The 25,018-nt window shown below is 46.3% G+C and overlaps 1 protein-coding gene across 4 annotated transcripts in view; it reads right to left on the bottom strand.

Moving 5' to 3' along the window:
• The window catches only part of DIP2C (disco interacting protein 2 homolog C), a 225,894-nt gene extending 204,308 nt beyond the window's left edge, over positions 1 to 21,586 (bottom strand). For 3 of the 4 annotated variants that reach the window (XM_054171425.1, XM_054171426.1, XM_054171427.1), the window contains exon 1: positions 21,374 to 21,585. In XM_054171425.1, the coding sequence (XP_054027400.1) occupies positions 21,374 to 21,458 (85 nt within the window). In that variant the 5' untranslated portion in view covers positions 21,459 to 21,585. Of the gene's footprint in view, positions 1 to 21,373 lie in introns of all 4 variants that reach the window. The other variant, XM_054171424.1, reaches the window with a different exon arrangement.
• Between the last annotated feature and the right edge of the window lie 3,432 nt (positions 21,587 to 25,018).

Here is a 25,018-nt window from a genome sequence, read left to right as displayed (position 1 = left end):
TTATGCAGCTTCAAAGACTGCTGCTCAAACCCCGTGGGATTAAAGTAAGTAGTCACATTTAACGTAAAAAGGAAGAGTTCTGTATTACTTAACAAACAGTAAGATCAAACCCCTCCATCTGGCCAACAAGCATGACACAACAAAAAGTAACAGCTGGAGCTTCAACTGTGGAGTTCTTTTGCCTCTTTCCCAAAAATTGCTTCCCCAAATCATCTTGGCAAGAACTTTAACATCCCTTTGATACATCGGCAGCTCTGTCAAAGGCACACTGCTTAACTACTTCTGTTGCATGCTTCAGGTGCTTTTGCTGTACCTTTCAGAATATTTATTCATGTCAGTCAATCTGCCTACTAACAGATACTTGCTAGGAGTCGTTAAGCTACTTACCAGCAAAGGCACAAGTCACCCTCTGATACAGCTGTAACAGAGAGGGCCACACCAGCAACAGGCTCCACAGATGGGCAGATTTCTATAGATCTAGTGATTTTAAGTAAAGAAAAAACAAAACAAAACCAGACTTGCAAAGCCTGGTCTTCAACCAGAATAGTTTACTGTAACTGCTGTTTGGAAATTGAGATCTACAAATTGCTCCTCATTATACTTCCTTAGGCCTCCCCTGCAGTCCAAGCCCTGGAGTACAAACACAGAATAAGCAACCAGAGACAGACATACCAATGGTGTTAATGTATTCATCTTCAAAATAAATGCATTCTAATTCTGGCCATGTGATAAGGCAGCAAGAAAAACCTCTCTGGATAATAATCTGCTCAGTGACAGTTGCACATAGATGGGCTTCTCTGATCTTGACTCTTTTTGGGTTGATTAAAAAACTAAAGGAAACCAAGAATCAATTTGGTCTGAGCGCCCAAGTGTCAAACAGCTGTGACATTTTGTTAGATGAACATTCATTTTCCTAGAGTGCTCAGCTGAGACTCAGTAGTGTTCATACTCCAGCATAAGAAAGTGTTTTTGCATTTGAACCACACTTCTGCGGTGCACATTATGGTGCATGGCTCCCAGGCTGCTACTGAGATGTATTTGCTGTGCAAGCAGCACTAAACCTGACAAGGTTGGCATCAATTCCTCTCAACAAACTATTGGATTAAACCCTGGCTCCACAGGAATGGATGAAAGCTTTACCTTTACTTTGTCTGGGCTAAAACTCTCTCAGGAGCTCCAGCTGGGGAAATGCTAATAATGTGATTCTTAACAGGCCTTCCACAAGTCCATCATCTTTCACTAATAAAGATTCAAAAAGAAACCTAACCCTAAAGCAAGAATCACTCCTTTAAAACTGGTGGTTAAAACAGGAGGGAGCATGTGCAGCAGGTACCAAAACTCTCAGTCCAGTCCTGGAGCTGCAGCCAAAATGCTCTCAGAGGTACCTTTGATACTTCTCTGCCTCAAAACACCACCAGTCAGAAGGCACACATTGAATCCTGGGGCTGTCAGCAGAGCTAGGACACAGCTCAATTTACTTTGTGTATATGCTCTAAGCTGTAACCTATCTATACAGGAAGGAAAAGCAGTAACAGAGAAGGCAGAAGGGGTATATATAACACCAGGAGGCTTTTGAAGAGGCACTGAAATAGTAAGGAGGTGATATGAAAGCCAATGGAAGGTAATGCTGCCCAGGACAAGGGTGGAAAACATGAATGCTGGCAAGAATTTTTTCCATCTCTATTTCTGGCCTGATCTGTATGGCACTGCTTTCTGCAACACAATGCACCATTTCATACTCAGAAAGACTGTCCACTGAAAATTAGCATGTGGCAGGCACATTCCTCTGCAAGACAGAAGTGATTTAACCACAAGATGCAGGATTGTGGCAGCTGACCATATTATTTCTGCGGACTCTGAGGCCAGTTAACTAATTTGCATGTCCAGCATCACACCAGGCCTATAATTTTTATTCCAGGTTGATATGCACACATGGATGTGCTCAGAAGTAATGAGAAAGAGTAATCAAATAGGAGGGGACACACTGCTGTCAAGGGTATTTTGTAATGCTGCATTGTTTTTGTACACTTGGAATGCGTTTTTGCCAGTCGATGCAAACAGATGTGGCCCAGGATGCTGCCAGACGTGGTGTGATACCACCAAAACACGAGAGAGCCCACCGAGGGCTGGCTACATTAACAGACAATTCAAGGACACATTTATGGGCTGCTTAGTTTGTCACTCAACCAAACAACACAAATAAAGTAGAAGAGCTCCAGGCAGCATATGGTTAATTACTGACTTTCACTTTACAAAGCAAACTGTAACAATTCATAAAAACAAATATGCAGAATATCCCAAACCACACATTAGTAACAACAACCCCCCAAAAGTGCAGATCACAGAACGAGACTCCACGAGGCACATTGTTGCAGTAAGTGCCACCCCTTCAGAGGAGGAAGGAGAGACAAAACCAGTCTGGTATGCAGAGATCCAACACGAGCCAATGGAGCTAGACAGATGCAGCAAATTCATAGAAACCCAGATGAGCATGGGGAGCAGGCATGCTTTTGCCTTGTTTTCTCTTTTCTTTTGCAAAGACAAACAGAAAGGATGTACAACACAAGTGAGCTGCACTGCTGAACAGCGCTGTGCTGTTACTCCTGCTCCTCACAAGATGCCAGCCCCCAGCAGACACTGCCCTGTGCTGGATGGAGTCCGGCCGGCGCTGGGCACGGCAGAAACGCTGTGGTTAAGAAAAGGCACCAGTGTACAGGACAACTTGCAAACAGGCTTCAACACTGCCCTCAGCATGCTGAAAGCAAGCTCCTCACGGAGCACTTTCTTGAATCACGTCACCACCAATGTTTAATGTCTTCTCCTGGCTTCTAAGGCTGCCTTTGACACCTCCCTCTCAGTGAAAGCAGTGACAATCAAAATGATAGCTCCAGAGTGCTTCCAGGTAGTACAGATTCTCTTTGCCATCAACAGCTGGGGTCCAGTTATTCTGAAGCAAAGTGGCAGTCAACCTCACTTGTAACTTAGGACAGGACATAAACTAAGACAGAAGAGTGTATCAGTGTCATGAGGCAAGAGATATGTTTGAAATATCTGCAGTTGTTAACATTATTACTTCCTACATTAAAAGACTACTAAGTAACTTTCAAATATGAAACTCCTGCATCTATGACAGCCATTGCTGTCATTTCCTGGTAACTCTGGTTAGGACCAGCTAAAGCAGCTGTCAATAGGAATTTACACCTTCTGGATGGCAATCTCCTATTTCTGAATCAATCCCTACCCTCTGAGCACAACTGCACCCTCTTAGTGGAAAGGACACAAGCAGTCTGATACCCAGATGAGGAGCCTGGAGAGAAGCCTCCTAAAATAAATTTTAAAACAACAACAAATTACCTAAAATATCTTCAACACAGCAAACAAAACCTCACCACATGACAGAAACAGCATCTCCCTCAGAGTGGTACCTCAGCAGCTTAAGGTAGAAGCATTATGCCTCAGGATCAAGACTGTCCCTATCTAGAAGAGCACTTTAAGAATTTCCTAAATTACATCCTTGTGCTCTGCTCCTTTGCCTGCTCGAGAAAAGCCTAAAACAGAAGTGCTGACCTCAAAACCCTGAGACACTACAGCAGAGCTTCTGTTGCCGCTCTGAAATTAGCGCAACAATGAGATGGGTGCACAAGCCAGCAAGTAAACATTGCACCCCGGCCTCTGCTCCAGATACAGCTTGCTTGCTGCCCAAATGAAGCCCAGGGATCTGCAGCTAGAATTGCTGCTTCTCCCCCAAATCCAAGCATGTATTTGGTTGTGCCTTGTCTCATTATTTCCTGCTGTACTAAACCCCAGTTTGCTTTCTGCCTTGCAAACAATAACACAACAGCTGAACTTTCATTCCTTGTGCTTTAATAACATCATCTAAATTCTAATCAGACTGAAAATTACATCAACAACATCTAAGAACGTGGCCTGAAAGGGCTACAAATCAAGAATCAATACTTTTCCGTACCCCACTCTTCCCCTCCGTATTTCCAGGTCTTTGGAAACACTCACACTAACTACAGGCATAAAACCGTGGTTTGGGAAGAAGTACTCACTGAAGTCACGGCCTGACCCAGAGTGCTTCTGGTTCTACAGTTCACACTGCTTCAGACCCACAGGACTTGGTTAAATGTTTCACCTCCTTACTGTGGTAAGAAACACATTCTGAAAAGTTTTTACACTATAATGCAATCTAAAGCAATAGTTCTGAAACTGCATGGCAGATCCACTGATGACATCAGCTCATGGAAAACAAAAAGGGGAAAAAAGAGGGAAATTTTAAAAGAAAACAAAATCTTGACCAAAATACAGGATGTCAAAACTTAGCAAAAGTCTTAGCAGCCCTGATTAAAAGCAAATGCTTTCCACTTGGAAGCTATTTTTCTGTCAGTTCTATTTCCCTCTTCTATGACCTCTCCTTGTAAGGAAGCCAAGCAGCCCCCTTCGTGCCAAGTCACCAACTATGGGCTCACGGACTCTGAAGTGGCACCACACAGCACTCAGCAGAGACTGCAGCAACCCCTTCTGGGATGTCCCCTCTTTTTCCTTTAGCAAGAGGTGTGAATGCCACACCTGAAACTGCCACATCTGGAGAAAGGTCACTTTATCACTGTGTAGCCCTCCTGTCAAACAGCCTTTTTCCACGAAGTGAGGGTGCTGAACTCACCTCTTGGGAAAGACCCCCGGCAGGTGTGATGCTAAGGCCCCTCCTGCGGCCGCTGTGGGACAGCCAGAAGGCTGGCTTGCCTTCTTCCACTCACTCTCTTTCCTTTGGGAAGAGCTTCAGTTTTAAGACTGTTGTCGTGTTATCGTCTTAAGAACAGAGGATTTAATTCATGGCTGAGACACCCAGGAAACAGAACTGAGCCAGGACTCAGGGTCAAGCACAGACTCCCACCCGTCTGGTAGAGCTCTCACTGGCACAGCTCTGGCTGATGTAAGTCAGCACTGTCCCAGATAATGCCCAGATGCAGCTCAGGGGATGGCATCTATCACAGACTGCCCACAGCAGGCAGCTGGGCTATGATTATATGCTATGAAAAGGTTTAGACACCTACATGTGAGCCAGGCTAGGCCACTCAGTCAGTCACAGGACCAGAAAACCATCTTTGGCTCTGGATGATTTTCAGTGCCAGTACTGACAGATGAAATCCTAGGGTTTCAGGTACTACTCTTACAACACACACCAGAGGTAAAAATAGTGTACTCAGGAAAGACAACTAATTGATTGAACTCTTCCTTTACATATCAAACCTTAACTATGAGAAACTGGGAAAAGCAATCTAAGGAACAACTCAGATATATATTGCACTTGGGAAGCTGATGCAAACCTGAGCTCTGGAACATAAATCAGATGCTGTTTGGGTAAGCTGCTGCCTGGTTTTCAGATACTAACCTTTAGCAGTTAAATGATGTGGTCATCTCATTTTAAAACAGACAACAGGGCACTCAGAGTCCACCTCCAGAGGTGTGGATGACCCTTCATCATCCTCCTCAGCATGTTCCAGTCTCAGATGTGAGGGTTTTTATTAACAGAAGACCAAAAGCAACAGGAAGACTAAACACTTCTGAGCCATGACAAAAGCTTGTAACAGATTTTCCAGACTTAATCAAGATAGTTTGTACATTTGTTTTTTTCTGTATTACACACAGCATGAAAAATAACCCTCCAAATTATTCTTAGGGGTGAGCTTTAAAATCCCTTAAGAACAGAGTGGGAGAGTCAAATATGTCTCTTGGAACACCAACCTAAATATTTCCAATCCTGGTGCACAAAGCTCATTGCAGAGACCTGCACTCATTCTTGCTGGGATTCTGCTGCCACCATGTCACTCTGAATGCAGCCACACGTGCCAAGCAAACATGGCAGAAATGAGTGTCTGCCGCCACGTTCTCCAGGTCACAGTCCCATACACTAATGGTGATATTAGTGAATGTGCAGAACTAAGCAGACATCCTCAGCTGCCCCAGCTTCACTCACAGGCAAAGGGGGGATGCAGGCAGCCAGGGGCCCTGCCACTCTTGAGGGATTCACACCTGAAATGATAACATCTGAAGGTACACTAAGCCTTGGTGTTGCAGAACAGACACTTGGTGCTTCACTGATCAAGTCGCAACACTCTTTCTCACGTTGCTCACTGGACACTATTGCTGTTTTCCCTTCACTGCCTGTGCCATATATAAAAAAGGGCAAGAGGGAATAGGAAGAATGAGATGTTTCCAAGACTGCAGTTCCTGCCTACTAAAAGAACATTTGAAGTCACAGCTACATCCAGGACACTGTTTGTTCAGCTTTAAAAGGGTGAGCATTTAGTTCAGTAAAAGAGAAGTGGATCTTAAGGCTCCTTTAGGACTTGTCCTGCAGTGTACAGTGTTGCAGCACTACAATCAAACACTGTTCAAAAATATGAATAAAAACATTACAGCTGTGAAAGTCTTTGAGGCTGCAGAACTCAATACCACACCAATACTTCTATCCAAAGACTTTCTGTATGTCGGTGTCCTTGTCTACCAAATTGATCCTCCCACTCTCATTATTTTCCCAACTGATTAAACAGGTCCCAATTTGCTCCAGTTTTAAGTTTGGTTCCGTAGGAGGCAGAGCACTTTGTAACAAAATGCCCCTTCAGAGCTCAGCAGATACTGCAACTAGAAAGGTACAATGTGCTAAAATAAGCCTCAAGATACAGACAAAAGGGGTTTACTTTCTTCCACTGTGTATTTTGAGGTAGCAAGGTTCATTATGGTGCATTATCCTGAGCCAGAAGACGTTGTAAATTCAGTAACAGCAGCATGTAATTCATTTCACGTGAGGAAGCAGAAACACACATCACAAAACTAACTGTAATAAAGATATCTGCTACGTCCATTTAACAACAAAAGAATTGGTGACTCATTAGCAAGGGTGTGAGTCAGTTGAAAAGCCAAAACACTACTAAGAAGCAATAAATAAAACAGGATTAAAATTATCTTCTTGTACCAGACAGTTGAGAGTGAGCATCAAGCAAGCACATATCCCCTGGCGTGTTTTAGAAGGCCTCCTAGTGACAGTGATCTATCCCTTGTCCTTCTTGACCTCAGCTGTTATTTAAGGAACTGGGAGCATGGTGGGGAAGGGGCTTGCACATCTGAGACACTAAGCTGACTTAAAATCCATGACCCAGAATGGAGGTAACTTGAACATGCCTAAGGGAGATGCTGCTCCCCATAACATACCCTTAAGTGGGAAGATTTGTTCATGTGAGGAGTCAGTGAGCAAGGTTTTTCCTTCCTCATTTTCTCTGCATCTACATTCCTGCACATCTTGAAACATGCCCCCCCACCAGTATGTAAAAATACTGATGTCTGTGCACTGATTTTACATTTAAAAAAGATACTTCTTCACATATCACCAAAAATAAATCATTGCCTCGGGAGATGTTTCCACAGCTAAATGCTTAGGTTCTCTAATCTGCCACATTTAGCCTTTAATTGAATACATAGTCCCTGTCCCAGTATGGGTTTATGCCTACATTTCAGTTACTCCATGACAGCGACAGAGTAACTTCTCGCCCCACAGCAGGGGGTACAAACAGGAACTCTGTACTAGGCTTTGCAGGCCTCTCCTTTCACTGCAGAGTCAGAAGTTTCATTACTCAGATCTTATGGAAGGCACTGCCAGAGAACTAAACCACCCTAAATGCAGGGTATTACAGAAGGGCCAAGCCTCTCACAGCCACTACCCTATACACAGCCCAGTGAATCCAAGCAAACTCAGTGGGAAAATAGTGACCCTTCACTCCCCAACTCAGGAGATCCCACTGAAGGAAACACCACAACATACACCACTGTGAAAGGAAGAGGAAAATCACAGAAGCCCTGATCGTGTCCCATGGTCCTGAACAGAAGGATTCCTCTCCTGTCCGGAGGACAGCAATGCACTGCTACAAGATTCCCAAAACTGACACCATGGATCTAGATCTAGAGTTACAAATCCAATGAAGCACAGAGAAAGCACACAAAACAAGAACCAGGTATGGGCAGTTCCACTGCTCTTCCTCCAGTGACATGACAATGTCTGTGACAGCAGAGCATCACTTTAAAAACCAGATGCTTTTAGGATCCCTAATCTTTCCCACAGTGAGCCAGGTTGATTCCATGAGTCACACTGACTCTCTTCTTTAAGCAAACAATGAAGATGCCAAAAAAGTGGGGTTTCCATGCAGGAGCCAGATATGCTCACTCCATGTGTGACAACGTGGTTTAAGCTGAACTGTCAGTATCAGTAGGACTGAAGGACATGCTTAAAATGCTTTGCTGAATTGGGATCATACTCTGCATAACTCTCTTGCAAAAGCTATCTCCAGCTGCTCAGGAGACAATGTGGAGATGGAAGTTTTTCCATATCTAAAAGCTGTGTTCACAGGCAATAAAATGCAGTCCAGCTTTCCTCTTTCTAGAGAAGAAAAGAGAGCCTGGTGGCTGGGAAACAGTAGTGAGGCCAGGGATCTGGCTGAGGACCACAGCCACCAAACCCTTTCCCGAGATCTGGCTGTTGGTGGCTCCACAATGCCCAGGTGCTGCTGACTGCGCTGCTGGCACACAGCTTTGGAGTAATCCACAACACTGAAGTGCATGACTGCAGCTCTCTGCAACTCTCCAAGCAGGTTCCAATAAAAATAATAAAAGACCTCATCACCATTCAAGATACTTTTACATCTAAAATCGGTGTCAATATGTAATCAAACTGATTTCAAAGAACTTCAGTTCTGTTCATCTCCCTGCTGCTGCCAGAACAAAAGGCATTACTTTTCCACAGATACTGCTACCATACAAACTCCAGGAACTGTTTAGCTGACAGTCATATACCTGAGTGATGAACTTAATGACAGCACTAAAATCATCACAAGCAACCTTACCCACACTTGAATTCCAGAGCATTTACATAAGATGTAAATTCACTGCCATTATCAGTTCTGCACACAGAACCCAGCACCACTGCTCTCAGTGAAATGGTTTCAGAATCGATGTCTCCTGACTGCAGTGTGCTCCACTACCAGGCAGCCTATTTTTGTTGACTACCACTAACGTGCATGGGATATAATCACATCCTACATTTAAAAGCTTGGTGTTACAGAAGACCTCGGCTGAGGATCCACGGCAAGCATGCATGATGTATGGCCACACTGCAAGAGGGGCTGAGCATGTCCACCCAAGGACCACACTCTGTGTGAAGTCCAGGAGAAAGTACTGGGAATAGCAAAATTACTTCTCTGTGACAGGTCGAACATTCAAGGGGGTATCACAGAATGGCTGAGGCTATCCAACCCCACTTCTCAAGCAAAGCCACCTAGAACAGGTTGTCCAGAACCATGTCCAGACAGTTTTTGAGTATCTTCAAGAATAAGGAGTCCACAGTCTCCCTGGACAACCGGTGCTGATGCCTCGCAGTAAAGAATTTTTCTCCTTATGTAGTCAGAGTACAGTTATATAAAATATTTCCTCCAGCAGCAAGGCCAGACAAAGATGTTTTTACACAGGCATCCCTCCCCAGTGCATCCATCTTCTCCTCCATGCACGCTGCTTAGATCCCCGCTCTCAGTATGGTGCAGCCACATACAGAGCTGCACCACGTAGCAAATTGCTGAACCAATCCGACTTTACAAAGCTACAAAAAGAAATTTCCTCAGAGGGGAAAGAAACCAAACAACCAACCCAAAGAACAAAACCAACCACAAAACACCCACATTTTAGAATTTGTTTTCTTGTTGTTGTTTTTTCTGCAAACCCAGGCATCACTGGGATCATGACCCACCTGCCAGCAGCAGCATGGCATCAGGAGCACTGGATTCTAAAGACAGCTTCATCTCACATTGTGCAGAACCCTCAGGACTGTTGCAAGCTGAGCTCCCCAGGCAGTTGTATTTTGTGGGTACTTAATTTAGCAGCAAAGCCTAAACTGGGCATAACACTTGGAACTGAGCAGAGAAGCAATGCAGGATATAGCAACCATGCAACCCTCCAGCTCTGTCCCTGGATATAGGCTGTGCTTGGAAATGTGCAGGCAACACGAGCCTGCAGCTGGTGCCGAACCCAGCAGAGCTGGGAAGCCTATGTAAGCCAAGAAGAAGGCCTTTGTTCTTCTTTTCCATATACAAGAGTGAAAGGAGACACACTTGAGTATTTCAGGGATGTTTCATAGCTGGGCTGCATGCTGCACATTGTGCTAAATGACAGTGCTGGGGAGGGGCTGGGTGGGACCAGGAATCTTTATATAGAACTGAGAGCTGGAATTCAGCCACTGCCAGTCCCACGAATACAGCCCAGCTGAAGACAAACAGAATCTTCCTCTGCTATTAGGCAGATAAGGCTTCACTTTGGATTTAAAAGAATTGAACTGACAAATGATCTTGTTTTCCTTCACCCTGCTCACCGTGGCACAAGGCAGGAGGAATCTCAGCACTTCCCACTGCTTATATAACAGGTGTACTCATAAATATGCAACGATGAGTTGAAGATACAGTTCCTAATCCATGCTTTATGCCTGAACAATTTCAATGGCTTTCATCCTGTAGACAGCATTGCTGGCTCTTTGCAAGTAGCTCCTTCACAATTTTAAACTGCATAACTGTGGGTTTGTTTGGTGCAGGTTTCACATGAATTTAAAAAAAAGCACTGGCTGGAGGTATTATAAAGAGAAATGCATTTTTAGAGAGAAAATTAAATGTCATGACTTATCTGCACATCATATTTCCAGAAATTTAACATGCAGCTTTCTCCATAAATGCCTCACTGCATGGAGAATATCCTAATCTAGCTCTAAGCAAACACCACACAGCAGAAGTAAATACCAAGTCTAAGTAGCAGAGCACACATCCCTCAGCCACTGTCTCTGCAGTGTTTGAGATTCAGGAGCTATCAGTTTGTTACTTGAAGACAATAATACCTTTTAAATGAACTGAAGAATCAGAGATTCCAGTTTGCAGCACATTGGTCCTGACATGTCCCACCACCCTCTTTCACACACGAAGGAAAGAATGTCTTGCAAAAGGAGCCACCAGGTGAGTTACCTACATTGTGACCCTGCACAGAGTCTGCTGTTTAGGAGGACTGGTGCAAGGACACAGATGACCAAGGAACAGAAATACACGGGGCAAGATGATGGACTGATCCTGACCTGCCATACCAGTGCCAGATGCCTTTGGAACAATGCCCCAGTCATGGCAACAGCCATACACTATTTTCAACAGGAGCCTGGAGAAAAACAGATGCCACAGCATTTCAGAAGGATATGGTTACTTAGATGCTTTATTCTCTCTCTCTTAACCCTAGCATAGCCACATGAGCCAGGGTTTATGAAGAATCACACATCACATCTTTGATGATTGCTTATGGAAGACATTTAGGAAGCATCTACTCACTCCCACTTTCAAATTGTTACTTTTCACAAGGCCTTCACTAGCAAAAGATGCTCACATTTGGAAAGCCAACCCTAAAGAAGAGCTGGCTTCTTCCCAGTTTCAGTCTAACGTAGTCCTAGGTGCCAGGTTTGCTTCATCCTACAGTGGAAGAAGCTGCTGGATAAGGCCTGGAGTTATTTCAAATATATCCTGAAGCAGAATGGCTCAAAAGGAAGTCAAATCTGAAACTGCATTTATTATTTACCAGAAGTAACCTATTATGATAATGAACAGGCAAAGTGCATCTGCAGCAACACACATATGGAAAGATGTGCAAAGAACCTAAGACTGCAGGTGATATTTTCCTATCAAAATATAGAGAAAAGCATTTTGCAGGTCAGCCAAAGCCAGACCACCACCTAGGAATGGCAAGCAGCATTCTGCAAGACTGAAATTCCTTAGGCATCACAGATGTTGTGGTCTCTGCATCATCCTTGGGACAGAAAAGAGCCCATCCTATTTCTTCAGCAGCACGAAGAGCTGGTGCAGAAACCAGGCTAGATTCATCTCAGAACAGAGTGCACACTGAGGATAAAGAGCCCAGGCTTTCTACACCTGTATTAACAGTACCCTGTGGAGGGAAAACTCTTACAGATCAGGTCACTAGGAGTTACCAAATGGCTGTAAAAGGCATGGCAGTCCTTCTGCTGCAGCACAAAGGCACAGAGGCACTTCCAGTTCCTATGCCCTTCACCTATCACCACAACACTGAGAGCAAATCCAAAGTACCACAACTGAGCAAGGAGACCAAAGCAAAAGCATCAGAGCAAAGAGCAGCCATCCTGACAAAATCTTCCAGACAGAACTGGGTTTGCCTTCAAAGTAGGAAGGAGGTCCTCATGAGCTGCAACTCAGTACGCTGGAGAAGCATGGATTCAAGGTGCACTAACATCACCTCAGGAATGACAAATAAGAATAACAACACACTCAATAAACACTAAAGGACAGAAACAACAAACAGATCAGTTAACTAAAAATTTACACATTATATATCTACTGCATGGGAGCTGAAAGGAAATCTGCTACTAAGACAGGAAAATAATAAATCAGCTATCTTACTGAGACTCACTGCCTTGCTGAGTGCAGTCCTCACCTCACTAAAGCACCAGGGAACAGGACAGAGGAAGGATTCATCTTCAGAGGATGTCAGTGCTTTATTATTCTTTATAAATGAACAAAAAGGACACTATCTTTAGGTAAAAGCTAACAATCAAGCTACACTTAATAAGTCTCAACTGACTTTTTAAAGATGTTATTGTTCTGCCACTTCACGTTTACACAGAAGTCCCCTGAGCTAGGGGTAAACAGATGAGTAGTCACTACTGAAACAAGAATCAGAGCAGCTGCCTTTGACAGCCTCTCAAACTGCACTGTATGCACATCCTTATGGTGTTCAATATTGACTTAAAACAAATTACTACTGCAGGTAAATGTCAAGTCACCACTAGTAAACTCCTGAAAACACACCAAACCTGAAATTCTCAACTGCTGCAGCAGGGTTCGAAGTTAACCAGAGAATACGCATCACGATCCTGGACTGGGGTAGGCAGAGAAAGCACTACGAAATTATCACTCTGAAACTGGTATCCTTCTGGCCACCTGTGGGCTTCAGTGCTTTAGTATCTCTACATACACAAATTCTATTTTTAAGACTGAAAAATACAGCAACTGAAATTGGGCTCTTCCAGCCAGTTCAGCAGAGGGGTTTGTCACTGTCACCATCCAGGAAAGAACAGGGGCATTTCTGCATTCTGCTGTTTCACTGCAGAACTGCTGTTTGTCCAATAATACAACACAACACAATTAACCAGGTTGGAAAAGACATTCAAGATCATCAAGTCCAACCTATCATCCAGCACTATCTAATCAACTAAACCATGGCACCAAGTGTTCATCCTCAGTTCATCCTCAGGCATCTGTCAAAGAAGTCCAGCACCTGAAAACAATCCCATTTGAGGATTCTTCACCAAAGTTGAACAGTTCACATCACCACAACACCACCATTTTATTTGCTCTGGCATTCAGCCAAAACATTATCCCATTATTTGAATAACATCTCTTTCCACAAGGACAGAATTCTAGACTTGTTCATTCTCCATGCAATGATAAGAATGAGACATATAAATTGATATGACTGAGGGCATCCCCCTCAAGAGGGGAAAGGTAAAAAAAAGTTTCAGCATTTGCTATGACCTTGAGGCCAATGCTGCTTAACACTATCTGCAGGGCCCACCCAGAAGGGATACTCCAGGCCTGCTTTCTGTGAAGGGATTGTTGCTAGAGTCTCTATTTTGCTAAGCTGTTTGTGGAGATATGGACATGCACACTCTACAGAAAAGCATGTCAGCACACTTTGTTTGGGCCTCCAAGCCAATGAGAAATCTCTCATTTTTTGCTAGTCTAGGCAGACTTTCAACCAGCAGCTTAACAGTCCAAAAGCAGCTCTATGGCTTACACTTCAGCATTTGTCATAGAGCTTGTCAAGAGATGTATGTCTTCCAGGCTCCTACCACAACAGACTTACAAGATCTACTTTTGCTGTCTTCACCTTAGATACAGATCAAGCCAAGATTCAAATGAAGACATTGCAGGTGTTAGTGTGGAGGTGTGCTTCCTGGATCCAGAGAGAAACACAATTAAACGTAGGTCCTAACATCCTTTTTTACTTCCATAGAAGCAGACAACATGAAGAATCCCTTCACATGAAAACAATCAAGCATCCCAAGAAGATGGCACTGACTGCTCAGGTCAGCCTCTGCATATCAAACAGCCCCTTCAAAAGTCTTAGGGAACACCTTCCCTCCCGAGTTACTACCAGACTTTGGAAGAATTCTTTCTTGCTCTAGCCACCCAACCATTTAACACGATATTCTTCAAAGAGGTGGTGGAGACCAGACATGACAGGCTTTTCACTGCTACCCTCTGCTGCTAAACAAGGTGACAATTACCCACACCTGAAGGCTTCTCAGAGCACTGCAGGCTACCAGGTCAAGAGACTACCCCATCCAACTGCCAAGAACCAAAAACTTAACTCTGTTCTCAGAGAAGGGACTACAAGAAGCACCACAGCATGCCTTCAGCCATCCCCTGAGAACCATGCACAGGCTGCTCTAGTAGGACTCCACAAAGTTTTAGGGCAGAAGCCTCCTCTTCTGCAGTCAGAGGCTCCAGGCCATGGTCTTCTTATCACCTGTCTCAAGTTCAGTTGCTTTGAGTACTCTTGTTCCTATATTTGTTTTTTCCTGCACAAGACCATGATGTCCCCAGTATACTTCACACACATTTTAAAGTAATACTTCATCCTAGTGGTAAATAATACTAGCTGGCAACTACAAGCCCTAGCTAAGATTACTGAGAAACTCCTGACTGATTTACACAGGCTTAAAATGAGCAATTCCCTGCTGCATTCCACCAAGTGGAATCCCATGAAGTCCATTCCCATTTTGCAGTGTATGTCACCCCAGTAATGCAAGGAAAGGTCAGAAACAACCCTGCAGAGAGGAACCATGCTTGAAGAATGACCCCCACACCACCCCAGCCAAGGAAGGAACCTGGAGCTGCTGCTGAGGATCAGAAAAGTCTCTTGCCAAGCCAGGAAAAGATAGCTGGAACTACTGATTGCAAAGAGGTTCTCAAGAAGATGGGGGGGGGGGTGGAAGGAAAGAAGGCAGAATGGGATCATCAGGAGTTTGGCAAAAATGAAGGTAGGGGAATGTACATGTATAATTCTACATGGATTAGGAGTCTGTGTCAAATCTGTGATGTGCTGTGGTGAATTCTCATGCTGCAGTGAGTCATCTTGTCTGACAGTTGCTGGGGAATTAAAGCAGTTATTTTTAAAAACCCTGTCCTGCTTGACGCATTGTACAAATAGCCTCTTCAGAAAGTAAAGCACAGGCAATGCATTTTTAAGTGCAGATGAGCTATGGTGCATTTAGGATTCCCTGTGCCACACCACAAACATCCATTCTGAGCTAGGAAAACCTGAAGAAGCCTATCGATGTCCCTTCAGAGAAACATCAATCTTTCTGCTGCTCCCAATCCAAACCCTGCATCAAAAATGAGTTTATTATATCTGCCTTTCATACAGCAGGAAAATATTTTTCCCTGAGAAGAATTAAAGCACAAAGGAAAGAGGTGTGCTAAATCTGAAATCCTTCAATACTAAATGATGTTTGGATTGCTAGAATGAAGACTATTCCAATCAAAATAACAGCACTCCCCTCATACTGGAGTAAGCAAGACAGGTCAATACCAGAGAAAAGCAGCAGGCTGACTCACAACCATAGCTCCACACCGCGCTGTTCGCTTGGCAAAGGGAAGCAGAGCTGGGGGGCACCCAGCTGCACCCCGCAGCTTCAAGGGGCAGCTCCGTACAAAGCCTGCTCTCCTTGCAAACACACTGCTCACTGCCCGCCTTGCCGAAAACGCTGACACCCCACTGGCAATTTTCACACACGCTTGGGAGAAGTTTGTCGAGTTTGTTGTGTAACACAGCAAAGATCATCCGAGCGATCTGTTAAGTGTAACCTTTGGGCACCGATGCTGCTCAACAGGAGCTGGCAATAAAGGTGCATTTACAGCATGCCTTCGGGACAGCTTTTCTGCGAACATCCTGGATATTTGCATACTCTGTTTTACAAGGCATTACAAAGTACTTCAGCTGAATGAGTGACGGAGAATCCTTTCGACACCACTCCACCCATTGAAAGCCCTTTAGTCTAAATAGCACAGTGAAGTTGGTAGGTAATAAAACCCTTCAAAGTCCAGGACCTTAAAATGCAAATTGTTGGTAACTCATGAGTGAATTTAACAGGTTTGTTACCTAATCGCCTTACTGCCCTTCCCATCGAAGAAACAAAATAGCCGATTCGGATCTTGACCTTACAAAGAAAGACGTTTCTGTTGCCAGCACTCTTGATTTTATCACAATTCCCATGGATTTGTTGTATCTTCTTAAAGCCTTAGGTCTTGCACGTAAGTTACATACAAATTTCAGTACAAATTAGTCCTTTGCCAGAAAAAGAATGGAAAACGTGAGCTAACTGCACCCTAACAGCTCAAAAACCAAGAAGCAAGTGAGCATTGAATTTCTTAGCTCATTTCTCACCTGAACTCAGAAAGCATTAACACTCTGTCACTGCACAGGTGATACCCACTTGCTAAGCAGAGCACTAGCAGTGAATTCAAGGATGACTTCGTGTCCCAAATCACAGAGGTGTGCTTGTTATTGAAATTTCCACGCTTTGAAACCTCTCCATGGCTGAAGAATAAGCTGGCAAATGTTACAGAGAAATACTAACTAGGCACTAAAGTTCTCAGGCCCCAACCCAGTGACTACATGCAGATGACAAAGGATAGAACTTATACCTAATAAAATAATAAAACTGGCCAAAATCAACCCAAACAGCATTACCAAATATAATGACGCCAGTCAACACAACAAAAGCAGAGAACCAAATTAATTAGCTGAGTGCACATCCAGTGCCTTTGGGAGGCAGGAACCACTCACTGAGGAGCTGCTGACACTTTTCCCAAAACTTCAAAAAAACCCACCCAAACCCTGCTGTGCCTCTTATGTTTAAAATGGAAGAGGCCAGGAGGTATACTTTGGAATATAGGTAGAATAGTTTCTGCATAGGACAGGCTTCACATTTTCCATGTGGCCTCTGTGGGTTTTTAAGTGTTTCTGCTCTGCCATCTGACACTTGGATAAAATACTGGAAGAACTACCCAACATCTTTTCCCAATTAATTTTGGTTCAGGAAGCATTTGGAAGGGCAACAAAACCTTGTATATCCTTACACTGAGGGGCAAATGAGACAGTTATTCGGAGGCGGGTTTGGGGTTTTTTTACATTCTTAAGTGTTTTTAAGAATGGAGGGGTTGTAGAAATACATTTTTTTAAATCAAGCAGCACATTTCAGGACTCCTGGTTGTATTAAATCACTTCTTCAGTTAACAGCCCCCAAGCTATTCTGAAAAACAAGATGATTCATCTATTTCCACCAGTACAATTTTATACATCGTTAGAAAACTAAAGCCTCATAAAAGCGTAAGCAGGCCTAAAGAACCAGCCACTGCAGAGTGGCATGTTGATTGCATCAGCCCAGAAGGGCTCTGGTTCTGAGCAACACCAGCTTTAGTACACGCAGTGGATACCACTAGTGTGTCAAAGAACACGTCTGTAACATGCCAGCCTCAGGCACGTCCACTCACACAGCAAAGCAAGCGTCATCTGGTGGGACCAGGGTGATTCCACAACTTCGAACATCTGTGAAACTTAAACTGCTCCTGTGCCCTTGTGTTCTGAGAAATGCAGTATTTCCTCCTCCCCAAATAAAGTGCAAACACTGTCAAGAAGTGTGCTGCCTTCAGCTGGGCAGAACTTTCCATGCCAACACACCAATGTGAAAGCCATTCTCAGCACTCTGATAGCAGAGTGCCAGGCTACCTCCAGCACTCACTCCTTCAGACTACCAGCACCCAGGCAAGAGCACTGCTAAGCTTTCTGATCCCAACTGATCTCCACTTTCTAAATTACAGTAATGAAGCTAATAACATCTAAAATAGTTATTCTAATCTGCATCCTTTTCAATCTCTCTGTTTAAAACAAACAAACAAACAAAAGGCCATTCAGACCAGGGTAGGTAGAACAAAGGGTAGGTAGCAGGCATGTGGCTTGCCCACAATAATCAACGGGCTAGGATTGCCACAGAGATGATCTTAGGAGAACATCAAGTAAACACATTCTTGATGAGCTGCTCCTCCCTTTCAACTAACAAGCAGTGCAGAACTACCCAAATACTCCCCAAAACCAGGCCCTTAGTCCTGTCTTCTAAAAAGCACATGCTAGCTGTCCTGCAGCCACTTCCTGAGCTTTGCCTGCCAGCAGGCACCCCTGCCACACGTGAGCCTATGCCCAGCACACAGCTGAACAAGGAACTCAGAATTTGACTACAAGGGAGCAGGGGGAAATAGCATGGCCAAATTTAAATGTATGATGACTACCAGTGAAGACTGTAATTACAACATCTGCTCTGTGCCTGCTGTGCTACTGACACAATAACTAGTGGTCTGGTCACACAGACACCAGCTCTTTTACCTTGGATTTTAGAGATGCACTGTGTGGGCAGGATCTGCACAATCACACAAGACACCTCCAGGAGCTAGGAAGCAGACAGCTTTAGCTCACAGGCAAGACATGATCTTGCAATAACCCTGCTGGTGCTTCCGTCTATCTCCACAAAGCAGCAGCTTTGTCTCAGAAGACATTCCTAAAGTTGCACTGTCCATAGCAGGGTTTGGCACCAGAGTATGTGGGTTGCTTGGGTACAAGCGACAGCTGTAAGACGCACAGCGTTCAGCAGCAGCAGGACTGAAAAGCTTCTGCTCACAAACAATACAATAAACCAATTCAGCCATCAAGAACTTGGAAAACCTTTTCTTAGTAAGTCTGAGGAAAGCACTTTTTAAAAGGGCAGAATTTACATCAGGCAGTCAGCTCCCATTGTTATCAATGAGCCCCAGAGACATGTTTAAGTAGACAGCTGCCTGTCTACTGCCTTCAGCAACTTCCTGCTTCATAAAGGCAGCAGAGATACCTTCACATGTCATGAGCATGACACGTGCCAAAACCTCAGCCTCCTGACCTTTTATGTGCATGCACAGGTGTACCCCAGTGAAAGTGTTCCACTGAAGCCAGTGGAGGGGCCCACTGCACTCAAGTTAAGCAAATACATAAGGTTCAGGGCATAAGGATGCACCAACTGGCCTCAAAAATCATGTAACTAGGAGTCAGCATGACCAGAGCACAGCTAATCTTCCACAGCACAAAACAGCTGTACGTATTTCTGACCCCACTACCTGCAGGTATTAGTTCTGGGAACAGGCCAGGAGTTGCAAAGCAGGTGCCTACAGGCAGAAGCTTAAAGCAGTTAATGATTTCATTGTTTCAGGCACTGATCACTGTCAGCCACTTGACTAAGATTACATCAATTCAGCCATTGGGGGAAGGCTCTGAAATAAGGATACTGACCCTTTCTCCAACCACCTCCCAGTTTTAACTGATCTTGCTTAAGCTGCAACAGTCAGAAAACACAACCCATGCCGTCTGCTGGGTGTAACATCAGTGAAACAGAAGATATTGTCAGTGGTTTAAATTCATCCCAGCTCTAGCTGCAGGGAAGTTACAGCAGTGCAGATAGAGATGTCCAATTGCAAGCCACGTTCTGCTTCCTTAGAGCCTTCTTGGATTATGCTTACAGCAACAGAAACTGCACCATGAAACTATATTACAACTTTAGTACATGGAATTAGCATTTTTCTGATTAAAGGCCTTTGCCAGTTTTATTTTGGTCTTCTACAAGCATTTACTAACAACCGTTTTAATCATCATCTTGTTGGTGTGCAGACAACAATGTGGTACACATCAAGAAGCACCTTCTGCATAAAGCAAAAAGGGTAAGCACACCATGATATATATGGTGCTTCCTCCCACCCTCACCACCACAGACAAGGGCCAATCCACGGGCTGTGCATCACAGAAAGCTTAGATTGTATTTAACTCCTCTTATTTCAGGTTTCCAGGGCACCCTCCTGGAGGGGGAGGCATAAAAATGAGAGCCACAAGCAATCTCAGTCACTCATTCTCCTCTTCACCCTCAAAGTGTTAAAAGGAAAATACAATGTCAACATCGGCTCCTCCCTGCTGAGCACATTTTACTTTCTGGCTTGGAGCCCTTACAAACCGTTACAAAAAGGACTGAAAGACAGACGGACAGCTCAATATATCGACCACTTCCAATACCTAATCTGGGACACGCTGGACCATTTGTCCCTTCTCTTAAGCGCTGTAACCTCTCGGTGGTGAATGAGCCTTGATATTTGGGGGGGGGGGGGAGGGGGGGGAGAGTTATTAACAAAAATGGGGGGCAGCTACTAGCAGATATGCATTTGAGGAAAGAGCCAATCCCGACATCAGTGTGTATAAATACTCCCTACTCCCTTCCTCTGGGAGGAACAGATTACGTCTGATACACTAAAATCGCCTCCAAGACTGATGGCACGCTGGGCGCTCAATCCCCATCAGCCAGGGATCCTGACAAACACTAATCGCTCCCTGCCTCCCGTTCCTTAACCGGGGCTGACAGGCATGGAAACGCGGAGCTGGAGCCAGGCTGAGAGGAGGGTGGGCCGGGGCTCCTGCTCATCCTGCCAGCCACGGCAGCAGCAAGATGCGGGCTGCATGAGAGCCTTCCCAGCCCGGCAACCAGCAGCGCATCAGAATCAATCGCGCCAAGACAATCACCACACGCTTTCAATTATCCATCTATGTGTACATATATACACAAATAAATCCCGCAATTGGGGAAAAAAAAAATCGTTTCCACTACCGACCTAGCCAGGATTGTCCAAAACGACCTTAGCAAGGGGTATTTCGTTGCAGCCGACACACACTGCGCGCACTCCGCAGCGAGCCCCTCGGCACGGTGGAACCGGGGCCTCTCCACGCAGGCACACGGCAGATTTCCGCGAAGCCGCATTTCCTTGGCAGGACGGGAACCCCTCTGAGATAGCCCCTCGGATTTTTCCACCTTCCGCACTACAGCCTACGAGGCTAGGCGACCAGCCCTGCTGCCGGAGCCCCTCTGCCGCCCCCGCCAGCGCCGCGGCAGAGAGCGGAGGGGGAATTCACAGGCAGAACAAAACATCCGCGCCGGTACCCTCCGCCAGCCCGCCGGTGGGAGCCGGGGATGCACCGTCCGGAAGCCCCTGTGCGCCATGGGGGCCGGGGCTCGCCCCGCAGCCCCCAGCGGGCCGCAGGGCGGAGGGTGCGCCAGGGGGGAGAGGGCCGGGGACTACCGCTCCGCTGCCGCGCGCCCGCGCCGCCCGCCGCCCGCGCGAGAGCCGGGCCCGCCCCAGCGCCCCTTTACCTTCGGAGAGCTCCAGCTCCAGCTCGGCCAGCCGGGCCCTCACCTCCAGGGGCAGGGACACGCTCTCCAGGCTGCGGTCCGCCATGCTCGCGCGGCGGGGACGCACTCTCCCCTCCTCCGGCTGCCCGCTCTCCCCCTTTGTCCGCAGCTCAACGGGGAGAGGGAAGGCGGCGGGGCCGCGGCGGGTGGCTGAGTCCTCCCCGCGGTCTCAGCCGGGCATGCGGGGCGGGGGGGAGGCGGGCGGGCGGTCCGGGCGGGGGGGACGGGGCGCGGAGGGAGGGAGGGAATGCGGAGGTTTCTCCTCTCCTCCCCTCTCCTCCTCCTCCTTCACCGCCTCCTTCAGCGGGGCCCCGCCATGGCCGCTCCCGCCGCCGCCCGCCCGCGATCGCTCCGCATCGGCTCCCCGCCGCGCCCGGCCCGACCCACCCCCCAACCCCCGCTGCCCGGCACGACGGCGGCGGCGGCTGCCGCCTCGCCTCGCTGCGCCCCGGCCCGCTCCTCCGAGCCCGGCTCGGGCTGGCGGCGGCGCCTGGCGCTGCGGTGCCGCTGCCGCGACTGCCGCTGGCCAGGCACAGCGCCGCTGTCACATCCACGTGACCGCGCCGCCGGCCCACAGGGGGCGCCCCAGCGCCAGCGGCACGCAGCGGGAGCGCCCCGCCCGTCCCGGGTCCTCTGGCGGAGGGGCTCCAAGGCGAGGCAGCGCCCCGGGATGCCCGCGGGGGCAGCACCCCGGGGTAGCGGTGGGTGCCCCGGGGTGGGCGGAGGCGCAGTGAGTTCCTCCGGCCTCCCTACCGCGGTCCGGAGCCGCCTTGTTTCAGCGCTTTGCACGGCTACAGAGGCTGCAAGGTGAGGCCGATGAAGTGCCTTAGCATGGATTCCTCCCAACAGCGCTCCCTGGAAGAATGTCTTCGAATCCCCCCTTTACCCAAGGCAGGGAGAAGTTCAGCAGCACAAAGACAAAGAGTACGACCTCCTTTTCCTTCCCTGCTGAACAACTTTCAGCGTACCCCAATTTTCACCCATGTTCTCTGCACTCTGCCATCTTGACAGTATTCGGTTACAGTTGGACTCAGTGACCTTAAGGGTCATCTCCAACCCAAACCATTCTATTTTCTATTCTATTCCATTCCATTCCAAACAAGCAGCAGCAATTGTAGCACATATATCACTGGGTGCATGTTTCATGAAAAAGTAAGACCTGATGCTGTGGTGTGTTCATGCTTAGCACCAGTGTGTACCAACACTGTGCCTGCATCTGGAGAACATGGTAAAATGAACTGAGCCACCTGTACTCTGCATTACACTGCTCCAGCATCAGAAGGACCTGTTCTGAAAACATTCAATAAAATTCCCTCTCAGATAACAAATACATTTCACAAGGAACATCTTTACTTCTGTCTTTTTCTCCCTGCATGTATGGTCTTCGTTTTTTAATTTGCGTTGGTTTGGTTCAGGGTTTGGTGTTGGGAGATTTTTATGACTCTCTCAGGAGAAGGAAGGAGCAGCACACCACGTGTCAAAAATGCTTGGGAGTCCCAATGGCAGAACAAGTCTTAGTGGGACACAACATTAGCAGGAATTAAAAAGCATCCTTATCCCCGGGCCAGCCCTGGCTTACAGGAGAAGCAAAGCAAGGATGTAGGAGTTATTTTCAAAAGATAAAGCTTAGGCTGCAACTATACTAAAGAATGTAATTTTTTAACACATTGTGGAACAAACCCAGATTACATCACGTTCCCAGTTGTGCTAACTGGCTTCAGCAGCAGAGCAATTCCTGCAGTGCGTGGGGCTGGTGGTTTCTCCTGTTTGGACTGGTGACCAGCCCAGACTCAGGAGAGCTGCTTACACCCAGACCACAGGCAATGCCAGCATCACTGCAGCCAGACCAGTGGCAGAACTGGTTGGGATGCTTTGACCAGGCTTAAACACACTAAGTGCCTTAATTTTACAGTGCTGCTGTTTGGTTTGTTGTCATGTATGTTGAGTTCCAGTAACCTCTCCTGGGCTACTCTCTGATGCTTACCTCTTCTTAGCAGGGCCATTGCTTTTAGCAGCATGGTGACACACCTGCCTTTGAGGCTATACAAACATCTCTCCCCCAGTGCTGTGCTGTGCTACACAAGGGGAAGATTTTTACCTCTTGCTAAGTGCTGCATGTTTCAAATATAGACATTCAAAATATTATCCAGGTCTTTCTTGTGCTTTACGTCAAGACCCAAACAATGAAAATCAGGGTTGCTACTGGAGAACCCCAGCTTTGTTTGTTTGTTGTGTTTCGCAGGATGAAATAGAGTGAAAGCATCAGCCTTCTGCTGAGCAGCTTTTCAAGTATGGTGGAGGCAAGGAAAGGCTTTGTGGTGATCCAGCTTCCTTCACTGATGTGTATCAATGAGTTGCACCTTTACTTTTCCAGTACTAATAGGACCTTATTATTTCACTTGTAGTCTGATCATTGCAGAACCTGTACCAGTGGTGTTCACTCTGCTTTCCAAATTTTCCCTGGTGTGGAGTTCCATAGGAGGGCCTGAGGAGAAATATTGGAACTTTCACATCAATGCATCTGAAGTTTTCTTGGTGCTTCTACACCAAGCCCCATGGCTCAGGCATCTAGAGCTTGCAGAGGAAGAGCAGTCACCCAGTTCTGCTGGAACTCCTCCAGCAGAAATGGAGATGGCTGAATCCTACAGACCCTCTCCCAGAGCAATGTGCTGGATTGGGGCTCCTGTGGAGAGTCTGGGGGGCTGCAGCTGGGCAGACAGAGGTGAGCACTGTGGGAACCTTGGCCTGGGGCTCTGTCAGCCGAGCTCAGGGATATATGCTGGGCCATGGCGGTCTCCCTTGGAGACAGGATCTGTAGAATGCTTTTCTATTGAGACTTGATTTTTGATGGGCGTGGTGGCATTGCATAGGTATGGTGCCATCTGATTTCAGCACAGCTCACCAATGAGTTCAGACCCAAAGGCTTTCATTCAAGTGGTTTGGATTATTTACATGCAATGAGCCATTTGACCAGCTGTGTCATGTAAGAAGCATAGAACAAAGGTGTGTTTCTCCTTAGCAACACTTACTGTAGTGGTCACATCCTGCCGGGGACCGCTCCATACAGATCATCTTCAGGTGTTGGTAGCTGAGTGAAACTTCTTAAAGACCACAGAGAATTGACCTAGAATAGATTAAAATTACCTTTCCTAGCTATTTCACATCAAAAGATTTATCAGATATTTGCAGAGATTTAGCCTAAAGCCAGGTCTATTCCCAGCATTGTAACATCAGGAAAGGGGCAAGGTTTGAAAAAGGTCTTGTGGCACCTTTACCTTGACCTAAAACACCTAAAATGATGCATGTGACTTCATGTCTGATTTTCATTCTCTGTTGTGCTACCCAGGCAAGCACTGAGATCCACTTCTGCAAGCTGTTTAGACACCTTGGATCCCTTCAATTACAAACCAGATGTAAATCGCTGCCTGTCTTGGCACTTGCTTCTCTGCCTCGATACTTTAAAATAAGGCAGATGTCCCTTTCTTAATCCAATATGGTTTATGAAAGTGAATCCAAGGGAGCACAAACGAATACTGTAGATAGACTGACCTGCCTCAGCATACAGACAAGTGTGCAAGCAAATCCTGCACCGTGGAAAGGAACTTT

Source organism: Dryobates pubescens, chromosome 21 (genome assembly GCF_014839835.1).
Source record: "Dryobates pubescens isolate bDryPub1 chromosome 21, bDryPub1.pri, whole genome shotgun sequence".
Lineage (NCBI taxonomy): Eukaryota > Metazoa > Chordata > Aves > Piciformes > Picidae > Dryobates > Dryobates pubescens.
This window is presented reverse-complemented; position numbering and strand designations above follow the sequence as displayed.